Source organism: Argiope bruennichi, chromosome 1, assembly GCF_947563725.1.
Source record: "Argiope bruennichi chromosome 1, qqArgBrue1.1, whole genome shotgun sequence".
Lineage (NCBI taxonomy): Eukaryota > Metazoa > Arthropoda > Arachnida > Araneae > Araneidae > Argiope > Argiope bruennichi.
The window spans coordinates 133164856-133176972 of record NC_079151.1 but is presented as its reverse complement, the minus strand read 5'-3'; the positions used below and the strand labels follow the sequence as shown (position 1 = coordinate 133176972).

The following is a 12117-nucleotide window of genomic DNA, read 5'->3' as shown; positions in this document are numbered from 1 at the left end:
CACTGAGAAACAAAAGCCAGGTTATTAAATTTTTTAGCAAAAATAATAATTCTTTTTATTTTTTTATTTATTTGTGAATGTTTTAGTTATTTACCGACGATAATTGCATTTAGGAACAAGCCGAGTTATTAATTTTTCCTGCAAAAAATATAATTTTTTAAATTTATTTGTGAATATTTTAATTATTTTAGATAATTGCACCAAGTTTTTTCTTTCCAATTCAAAATTTTTACTGTAATTGGGAAATTTATAGAATTCATTTAAAATGGAAAACTTTAAGACACATTGACGAAGAGTAATAAAAAATGAAAGCTTTCTTTTAAAGCATGATTTTATTAATGTACTGAAAAGTAGAAATATTTTTATTATCGAAACCTGTCCAAAAATAGTAAGTTAGGTTGGAAAATATGGCTAAAAAATATTTTTCTCGGTCAAATTAGAATCGCTAAAGGAAAATCTATCGATGTTCCTTCATCTTGAGAAAAGCTTTTTCACATAAGCCTCAATCATATAGCAAGCAACATTTTATGGCAGTGATTCCAAAAATATGCACTGTGGTGCCTTGGGAAGTTACAGTTTTTTTTTGCAAGATTTTTATATTCATTTTATTTTGTTCAATAAAATCTTAATTCTATTTTCTTATTCATTATATTTTGTTCAATAAATTCTTAATTTTATATTCTTATTCATTATATTTTGTTCAATAAATTCTTAATTCTATATTCTTATTCATTATATTTTCTTCAATAAATTCTTAATTCTATATTCTTATTCATTATATTTTGTTCAATAAATTCTTAATTCTATATTCTTATTCATTATATTTTGTTCAATAAATTCTTAATTCTATATTCTTATTCATTATATTTTGTTCAATAAATTCTTAATTCTATATTCTTTTTCATTATATTTTGTTCAATAAATTCTTAATTCTATATTCTTTTTCATTATATTTTGTTCAATAAATTCTTAATTCTATATTCTTTTTCATTATATTTTGTTCAATAAATTCTTATATATTCAATAAATTCTTAATTCTATGTTCCTATTCATTATATTTTGTTCAGTAAATTTAATATATTCGATAAATTCTTAATTTTTTTATTTTTATGTATTAAATAAATTCTTAATTCTGTATTCTTATTCATTATATTTTATTCAATAAATTCTTTGCTTATAAACTTATATCTTTATATACTAATAGGGCAATAAGTTTCGATTCTGCTGGTAAATTATCAAGTGATTTGAAATGTATTTGTATGAACTAAAATAGGTATAACGAAGATTTCTTTTCTTTCCTCAGAATGCAAAATGCTGTTGTCCGTGATTTGTCCAAAAGAAAAAGTGGGTAAGTATGTTGTTTAAATTTCATTTTGGAGGCTCTTTATTCCAAACTTTTAAATAAAATTTTTTGACTTTATAATTGAAAGATTTTTGTGTGTTTTAATTAGGAATCACTACTTTCTAATAAATGCATCTCGATCAATTTTTTTATTATTTGATAGACGAGTGCGATGCTTTATTGTTTTCAATAAATGTGACGACAACATGCAAATCACATTTTATCGCAACAAAATATATATTACAAAGAAATATGCATGAAATAAAGAAAATTGTGTTTCTAACTTGAAACTCTGTTTCCAAAGCAGTCATCTTACCGCCAGCCCACTGTGACTCTTCCAATATCGAGTTCACTTAATATATTTATTCTTATAATTATTTTAATCATTAGCATTTTTTCAAAATTAATTGCATAGAAAAACTATTATTTTCTCCTACATTTTGTTTTCTTTATTTTCAGGTACATGAACTCAGGATTAGAAACAGAATCAGAATCAAATTATAGCCATAGGCGACGGCACAGAAGGTAAGTACTAAAATACTTATAAATTCTTTAATAATGGTAGTGATAATTAATAGGGATTAAATATCCAGATACTGACAAAATTGTTTGTAATTTTAAAAAAAATTTCAAACCACTCCAACAGACAAAATTGACAATATATAGTTTAATCTGTAACTATAATAGAGTAACAATCATAATAACATTGATTTTTTTTAAAAAATTAAATTAGAATCTTTAAATTCAAGAACATAAGAAATTGTTTCCTTAAAAAGTTACTAAAATTTTGAGAGAGAAAAACAAGTTAATAAGTTAAAACAAATACGAAAGAAAAGAGGAATTGCCATAATCATACTTTCTGTTGCTATTTGCGAAAATAATTTTTTTTCCTTCTTCTCTTTTTCATAGACATAGGTCAAGGTCTCCTGACAGTAAAGCGGTTCTACCACATGAAGTTAGAAAATATATTGAGTAAGTAGGATTTTGGCGAAAATAAATTTGGCGACAAAACAAATCAAAGTAATATGTCACCACGATTGGCTTCGACATAACTGAGTTTTTATAAAATAAATGTAAGCGTAGAGATTTTCTAGAAATGAAGTAGTAATTATATTGTTTTCTTTTTGTTCCAGTTATAACTTGATTGATCCAAGTACCTTGACAGAAGAAGAGAAGCGTGATATAAAATATACTAAAATTCAGTAAGTGTACACCCTAACCCTCTGAATTTTCAATAGATGTTTAAGATATTAATAAGAAAAAATTACAACATGCACCAAAACATGTAATACTGAAATAAAAAGAGAAAGAGAATGGCTTTATTGTTTATAGACTTATCTCTACTAAATGATATTAATTATACTTGTCTATTTGTAAGTATTATCGTAACGTTTATGCAGATTCTGAAATATATATATATTACGAAGAAAAACTTGATGTTGACGAGTCCAGTTTGTTTCCGTAATGAAATGACAGCTGCTAGCTTGATTTTCCACGGTTACTGGCGCAAGAATTATATTTTGGTTAAAAATTGTTGATGAAATCATCACAGTTGACCACATTTTTCTTCCACATTTTAAGCTATATTTGTATTCAAATGAATGCATTTTCTAGTATAGGAAAAGAAAATATTATAGTCGTCAAAAAATTCGAACATTTGAGATTTTTGCAAATTTGCATATTTCAGACCTCCTTGAGTTTGAAAAACTCATTTTAAAAATTATGGTCACCTGTTTATGAACGCTTTGAATTACACGTATGATATTTAGAATGTGGTCCTTACACCAAATTTTTAGATTTTTGTCAAATTTTTAACAAAATTCATTAATAGAACATTTGTCTGTGCGATTATCCAAATATAAATAAAGCTTGCTAGAGTCATTTGTTTTGCTGGTGAACCAGGATCGACGTCAACTCTTGATTACTGGAGTTCAATTGCTTTACTGACAACAATACAATCATCTTTCAAATGTCCTTCTTAAACTTACTTTTATTCATTATACAAGATCCTGATAAATTTTTAGCGTTGTAACTTAAGCAACTTAAAAAAAAAAAAAAAAAAAAAAAAAATCTTTTTTTTTATGTTGGATATTAGTTTTTATTTCAGAATTTAAGCACTAGTTTTGTACAAGGAAATATTCCAAATTCGAAAAGAAAATCTAGAGCCACATAAATTTGAGTTTGCATTATTCAAATTATCACTGTGCTATATATTTTGGTGTATAAGTGCTTAAATGCAGTACTAACATAGGATGTCCAGTCTAATCCCGATAGCTAAATTTCAAAACTTTAGAGATAGGTATATACTTCCTTGTGGAAAGAAATTTAGGTTTTTTGAATAAATAAATATACTGTTGAAGAAATTACGATGCAAATTACGATTCTGATGCAATGCCCCAGTTTTATTAGTCATATTTAGTAAAATATTCCTGACGCAACATTTTCAAAGAGAGGAAATTTCCTTGTTCTACGACTAAAACTAACCCAGTTATTAATCTTTAAATATCATTGTTGTAATTTTAGTGATCTCCTCAGAATATCGACTTATCAACACATGGCGTATATCTCAATCAATTTCGGTTCAAAAGGCTGGAACTTTTTTTGTAGCTTAAAATGTTAATGCGTAAGCATATTTAGCTAATATTACTAAAGCGACTTTGTGACAATGTAGGCTTCATAATTAAAAAAAAATCGCCATAAAATTTTTCTGTGTTGAAAGTATATGCCTGTCTCTGACAGTTTGGAAACTAAACACCGGAGGACAATTAGAATGGACACCCTGTATAATATAACTGTAGTTGTAGTGTAGTAGTAGTGATATACGGAAAAGAGAAAACAGTGTAGATTTTCTTTCCTATCATAGGGCTGACAGTCGCCTCTTCAAGATAAGATACTCTTCCAGTCAAGGACAACTTTCAAAAAACCTCGCATCAAGGTGTGTTTACCTATAAACAGTTACTTATAGTAGTAGTAGTAAACAGTAGAACAACAATAGAATTAGAGAATTAACACTTTCACCGATTATAACTCATTTCACAAATACATAGAAGATCCTTTAAATGCGAGTTTTAAGATGTAAATTTTAAAGCAGGAAACAAATAAACATATAAACATCTTATTAAGACTAAATAATTTACTCAATAAAAACATATTATTAAATTACTTATCATAGTCTTGTTTTCTAATTTTCATTAAGATAATCTATATATTTATTCAGTTATTTAATAGATTTTTTGCACTTCAGGCAACATTTCGCAAATAATTGAATTGAATGCCACATGTTTTACATGCATGTGTGCATAAAATAGATTTCCCAGCGGAAGGATTAATATTACAGAAGTTCGGTAAAGGAAAAAAAAAAAAAAAAAAGATGAAGAAGAAGAAATTTTTCCATTTTCCATTGCTCACAAAAATATTTAATAAAAAATATTTTTGAGAGCTATGAAATGGAAAAATATTAAAAATATTCTGAAACTGTAACATTTAAATGTCAAAACATTTGTGTTTTATGTGAAGCATTTGTTCTGGAGATGTGGTGGTTTTAAAATTACTGAAGTAGTCAAAACTTTATCCATGCAAACGCTAAAAATACAAATATATAACACCATAACATAGTTGGATTTGTAATCAACCGTAAATCACGTAAATAGACTGATTAGAGTGAATAAAAAAATAAATTACATAGAATGCGAGCTCAGTAAACGGCTTAGCAAGATTCCAAGTTCATGAGAAAAAAGAACTATCACTTACTTACATTAAAAACATATCGTTTACAATGCATCCCTGATTGGCTAGAAAGCCAGAAATATCGAGAAAAAAATAGCGATTCAGCACGAGACCTATTCTGCCACATCCACAAAATAAAGGTATTTTTTTATTGCTGCAGCAAAGAAAATGTTATCGTGTTTCATGTAGAAGTTTATGAGAAAAAAAATTCATTCATTCATGTAACTAAGTTTTCGATAGTGAAAACAAATTTCTTAATGAAGCATCACTTGCTTCGGTTGAATGCACGTCACTGAACATCTAAAATTAAAATATAAATCAAACTGATACATGGACATTTTTTTTTATATTATTGCAGGCTGCCTGAGAGCTCTTGCAATAATAATAGTAATTTGTAGTACACAGCAGATGAGCATTTTTTCCACAGAACTAAAAGCCGCAAACCACTTATATCTACTCATTTAGGTCGATCCTTTATTAGATAAAGCAAGAAAATTAAAATAACTAATGTTTTGCACAATGCTAATTTCTTCCCACTATAAAAATAATTGAAGAAAATTTCTCTAAGTGAAGAATTTTTTTTTTGAGTTGTTTGGGAGAAATTTTACCAGATATTGATCTTGTCAACAGCAAAAACGATTCGCTGAAAATTCACAGGTGTTTCTTATATCACTTGCTTCATGTATAATCAAAAAAGATATCCTGCGAGTTTAGGTACAAGAAGTGCTGATGCTTCTATTCTCTATAGTTGATGTACTGTCCAATTCATTGTTAAAGATGCGTCCAGCTAGAAAAGTATCTGAGCATTATTGCTGAAAGTGTACCTTGGGTCCACCATGCATAAACCACCTCTTATACTGCATGAGAAGTAATTGATGATTGGGGAGTGAGTGAAGAGGAATTATAGCGGTTCCGGTTTAGTATCTTGGAAAGATTTTGATATACCTGATTGTTCCGATTTAGAACATCATTTGTTATAGCCTTTCAGAAGTGATTTGCTTTTGTTGTTGTCTTTCTAACATTCGGATTGAACTGAAAATCTTACGACAAATATTGTTAGCTTTGCTGAGTATTATCAACCTTTTTTTTATTTTGTTATAAGAATTCACAGATATTTGGTAGATCTATTACCAAATGTTTGTTTTATATAAGACATCTATTAAAATGAACAGTTTCAGATTTGAGAAAACAACTTTCAACACTTTTTATTAATACATTTAAAATTTCAGCTCATAAAAAGGCGATAACATTTGCAAATGAATTATTGGAATTTGAAATGAAATCGTCCTTTTTAGAATGTGTAAAAAATTAAAAGTTTTAAAAAAATTGAAAACCGAAATATATAAACTTACAATACAACTTTATTTCAAATTTTCAAATGCATTCTTTTAAAAATCATTTACCAGATTTTAAGTTTCGCATATTTTCTAAAAAACAGTAATAAAATAATACACAGTATTTATAAGTATAATATAACGAATACAGATTGGAATAAAGAATGGAATAGAATGCATTTATTATTTTGATATTTCCTACTCACATAATATCAAATTAAAAATTATATATGCTGCAATTAATTAATCATGAATCTAATGCCATGGAATTGATTCCCATTCATTTACAGCTGAGATATTAAAATTTTTTCCGCCCATAACCTTCTTTCGACCAGTTCCATACACTGCAATTATATGTACTCAGTACGAAAATGTAAACGACAGATGATGGTATATTGAAAAAATATATATATATTTTTGCTTACTTACATTGAAAAATTTAATATAAGCAGATGATATAAAATTTGTATTAATCAATCAATAAATAAATAAAAATAAAGCCTTGAAAATCTTAATTAATTTTGCACATACAAAAGTAATTTCTTGTTATTCTCTCAGAAGTTCAAAGTTTTATTTTAACTTTAAAAATAATCTAATATTGAAAAAAAAAATATTTTATTCACAAAAATGTATTTGTTTGTATTTAGAAACTCTACCAACAGCCTTCATAAATCTCAATTGGCGGACGATCCTGGACCACCACCGCCCTACACATCCGACCATCCAACCAGCTACCTTTCCCCAAACCAGCAGAGACTGGTTGACATCGAAGAAAAAAATGAAAACATCTTAGAACCTGTACAAATTCCTAAAATTGGTTCTCACAATGGAAATCACAAGACACCCAGTTTCAAAGACAGGTGAGATACTAACCTAATAAATTTTCGCTCAATAAATTTAATGTTTCATGTTTTATTCAATTTCATTTCTATCTTTTAAAATATTTTCATAAAAGCATGGTATTGCGAAAAGATAAAAATTATAAGATAAATAAATAAAAGATAAAAAAAAATTATATATTAAATATGAAGAAGATATTGGAATCGACTAAAAATTCAAACTCACGATTTTGACGAATCTCCACGTTTTAGACCTCTATGGGTTCGAAAAACACATTTTTGGAAGATGTCCATGCGTCTGTCTATGACAAAGAGAACTCAAAAACACTTTGAGCTAGAGGGATGTAATTTGGTATACGGTCTTTACATCAAATTTGTAGATTTCTATCAAATTTTGAGCAAAATTTGTTCTGAGGCAATCTGTCTGTCCGGGTGTTCGAATATAAGTTCTGACAAAATCTTTTAGAAAGACAGAAACTTAGATGCTTTAGTTCTTTATTTTACACAAAATGATGTGTCTTGATTTGATACTTAATTATTAATTAACCAAATTAATTAATGAATCAAATTAAATTTATCTAATAAGTTAAATGAATCATTTTTCTTATTCTAATTTCTAGCCTAAAAATATTTTATCATAATATGACTAGAAAAAAATGGCCCTTTAAAGGGTTAAAATGCAGTTTAAATCGCGATAAGAATACAAATTTGGTGGTCACTGTGCTTTTTATTTAAATATTACAAGTGCAAAATGTCTTTTTTTTTTTTTCATTGTCTTTGTTATATGTAGATATAACATTGATAAGCTACTATTTTGAAATTTTTTTTTGCTATAACATAAATAATTTGTGCATTTTGGTGTCAAAATGAATTAACATTTTTCTGAGATGTTTAATCATTGGCAGAGTATGGAAATATTGATCGTATGCATATGTAAAATTGTTTTATAGGTTGAATATATCACACATCATTTGGAATAAAAATTACTATAAATGAATTCTTTTTTTCGAAAATAAGTAAAACACTTAAAGGTAGAAATATCATAAACAATTTTAATTAATTTCAAAAATAAATTTAAAATTATCTTTTTAACAAAAGACTCGAATATTCGCTTCAGATTCGAATAAATGCGAATGTAATCACCATTGGGCAAGCTGAAAAATGGACAGCTATTATGAAACAGATAATTATATTATGTTAATAATTAATTTTAAACGAATTCTTAAGATTATAAAGCATAAAAAAAAACAGAATTATGTTTAAGATATAAAATTTAAATTAATTTTAAAATTAAATTTAAGAGTTATCTGATAACAGGTTTTTAATAGTCACCCAAACCCCAATAAACTGAAAACAAATCATTATAATATCACTATGCCGAGTTAAAAAATTTATAACTGCATTGAAGCAGAAAATTATATAGTGTAAAAAATTAATTTTTTTTACATATTCTTCTAGAAGTATTTAAATGTTTTACAAATTAAAATATAAATACTAAAATCTATTGTTAAAAAAAGAAATAGTAATTTCAGGACCTCTGAAGCATTCCTCTAAAAATTATTTGCTCCTATAAATAAAAGCATGGAATTCATAATGAAACCTCACAACTTACAATTAATTTTTAAAAAAGTTTCTAACAATTTTTTCATTTACAGGTTTGCACAGAATAATTCAAATCAGCAATTATTGAAGCACAGTCAGTCACAGGACTGGGGAATGAATAAACCAATACCCAGCATAAACAAGTCACAGGTAAATAGTTTTAGTTATAAATATTATATTATACTGTTGAGATACAGCTCAATTTTATACAGTACTGTTCTATTAGCACAGCCTCAGACACTAGAAAGGTATCAAATGTTGGCAATAACAATAATCACTAAAACTTAAGAAATGAATTTGTTACAAATGAAATAACATCAACATTCAGGTTTTGCAATGATTGGAACCCCATTGATGAAAAATTGAATTTTATTTTTGTTAATTTTCATAAAATAAAACAGATAAAAATTATTTATATTTCATTAGACTATTCATATAAATGGATTTTCCAGTTCAATTATGAAATTCATTATTGGATTAATTTGTTTTAGTAATAAACAACATATTAAATATTTCATTATAGAATATAGGAAAAACTATTTTGTTAGAAATCAACACATATCTGAGCAAGCATAAATTATTTTTTATTTAAAAACAACATAAACTTTTCTAAAGAATGTTGTCAATCATGAAACATTTCCTTCCATATTTAAATTATCTACTACTGAAATCAGAGTTGACTTATGTAGATTTTCCTCATTATTTTGTAGGAAATTGCTAATTTACTCAGATGATATTTTAGACTATTTAATAATATTTAAATCATTCCTGGCTATATTCTATTATCTATCTAACATTGCTTTTTTTTTTTTTTTTGCTCCCATTAATAGTTGTCTGAATCAAATGGCAAAGAAGCCTCTGAAGAAGAAAACTCACACAGCGGTTACATGGCAAAGAACATTAGGTAAGTACAATTCTAAAAAAACTGTAAAATCATTAAATTAAATACTTTCATTGAAGATTTATTATTCATGAATTAAGCTATTCAGTTAAAACATGCTTATATTAAAGATGCTAAAATTAAATTTATTTTAAATTTTAGAAAAGATAATCACAAATTGTGGATAAATTAATTATTTCAAAAAAGTGATAAAATTATTCCCCATATTTACAATTAAGAACTATTTGAAAGTATATATCTTTATTATCTCGGAAAACAGATATACAAAAATTAAAATTTGAAAAATGTAAACCGATTTTTCTAGATCAAAAATTCTAGAGCATCAAAGATCAAAGTTCTTGTAGTAGAACCATACTCATTGTTTAAATTAAAAATAAACACTTTGTTTACTGATTAGAACTGATTTATTTTTCAGATTGGTAAATGGTCACTTTTATCCAACGGCACAGAAATCTTTGATCACAATGCCAACAATGACACATAGAGTGACATTTGAAAATGATGACACTCCTAAGCAATATCCAAAGGTAAGATATTCATTATTTTTTAAACCTTATAAAATGAAAAAGATGCAGAGCATTTAAGTAATTCTTCTCCAGTATACTGAACAAAGTTTTTGAATGAAACAGAAATTTCTATAGGTAACTTATCAATTAATTGATATGCATTATTAGATTACATAAATCAAATTACATTGTTATGAATGCCAAATGCTTTTAAGAAAATATTTTCATTTATAAATAAATGATGCAGTGTTTGAAGTAATTTTACAATGCAAATACAGTCTTAAATCTTAATAATGCATTTATTAAAGCAGGTGGCTGTTTAAATGAAAAAATAAAGTATCTTGATGTAATTTAAAAAAAAAAATGATATCCTGCAACTAAGAAATTACTTTGCAAATGAGATAATAGAACCTCATCAAAGAATTCAGGATTTGCATCTCTTCCAGTTTAGTAAGCTTTAGACATTATACACAAAATCAAAAGATTTCCATAGATCAGACTTTACTTCATTTGTGCCTATAAAGCTCCACAATAATTATAAAGACATTGCAAGTGTTGATTGAAAATAATTAGAACTCAAAGAAAGGATCAGAATTAACATTTTAAGGTAGTGAGCAACTTTTCAAGGACCTAACAAAAATTGAGACTTAAAAATTGGCACAACTTAACAATATAATGTTCAAATTGACGTAATTGGAAAGAGAGCACTTGAAATTAAGCAATTATTGCATCTGACAAAAAGGTCATATATAATATGACCTTAGTCATATATAATAGAAAAATTGTATTGTGATTTTTATTTTACGATGTTGACTATTTTGTCATTTTAACTATGCATTGTTTATTAATTATACATTGTAATAAACTATCTGAAATCACTTTATATTGACTCTTAATTTATTTAAAAATAAATATGAATATTTTTCTTCCGACTACAGAACCTGCCATCTTCCCAATCTTGGGTTCAGTGTCCACCAAGAGAAAATGGTGAAGTGCCAAAGTCTAAGGATGCAGCACCGAATAATCATGAAATGAGTACTGAATTATAATCCCAGTGGTGCCAAAATTTTACACGACCAGAAAACGTACTTTTTAGAACTGAAGTTTCCAACAAAAATAAGAGTTGCAACTTTTTACAGGAAACTACTTTATATGCTTACAGTAACAGATTTCTTTTAATCAGAAAAAATAATTATCTTTTAGTTCATAGTTTAGTCCACAGAGGTATTCCAAGGAAAATCATTATAACAGAATTAAAACAAATGTAATAATAACAATTTCCACAGCTTTCCTCAGAAAGTACAGATTTATTATTTTCAAATAGTAGGATGGTATCTAAAATATTAGAAAAAAAATGATAAAAATTAATCACAAAAAACGTCTTATATGAAAAATAAATTTTATTAAACATTTAAAAAATACAACTGTATAATGTCTGATAAAATATATATAATCATAATTTCATCAATTGAAAGGAAAAAACCATTCAATCTTGTTTATTAGCAAAGGAATATCTTCTGTATGGATTCACAATGCCAGTATGATCATGAAGTATATATTTATGATTGTATTTTATGTATAAAATGTAAATTAATGTGTATGTTTGCTTTAGGGGCACTTTAATTTAATTTTAGTAGGTAGTATTGCCCTTAAAAATTACATTTACATGACTTTTACTAATATAAAGTGTTCTATTTGTCAGAGAACTTTTGAATTACGCAGCCAAATTTAACTTGTAGAAAATGTAGCAAGTCACTGCCATTATCAATATCTAATGGATATGTATTCATTCATGAAAACACAGTTGATATAAGATATAATAGAATTTTGTGTATCATGAAGCAGCTGAAACAAGTAACTACAGTTA

General features: G+C 26.5%; 1 protein-coding gene across 2 annotated transcripts in view; it reads left to right on the top strand.

Moving 5' to 3' along the window:
* LOC129991627 (band 4.1-like protein 4) overlaps positions 1-11643 on the top strand; it is a 219125-nt gene extending 207482 nt beyond the window's left edge. Inside the window, exons 19-28 of one of the 2 annotated variants that reach the window (XM_056098250.1) lie at positions 1304-1348; positions 1802-1867; positions 2252-2314; positions 2476-2544; positions 4206-4277; positions 7050-7262; positions 8897-8993; positions 9674-9747; positions 10160-10271; positions 11189-11643. In XM_056098250.1, the coding sequence (XP_055954225.1) occupies positions 1304-1348; positions 1802-1867; positions 2252-2314; positions 2476-2544; positions 4206-4277; positions 7050-7262; positions 8897-8993; positions 9674-9747; positions 10160-10271; positions 11189-11299 (922 nt within the window). In that variant the 3' untranslated portion in view covers positions 11300-11643. The remainder of the gene's footprint in view (positions 1-1303; positions 1349-1801; positions 1868-2251; positions 2315-2475; positions 2545-4205; positions 4278-7049; positions 7263-8896; positions 8994-9673; positions 9748-10159; positions 10272-11188) is intronic. The other variant, XM_056098258.1, reaches the window with a different exon arrangement.
* The last annotated feature ends 474 nt before the right edge of the window (positions 11644-12117 follow it).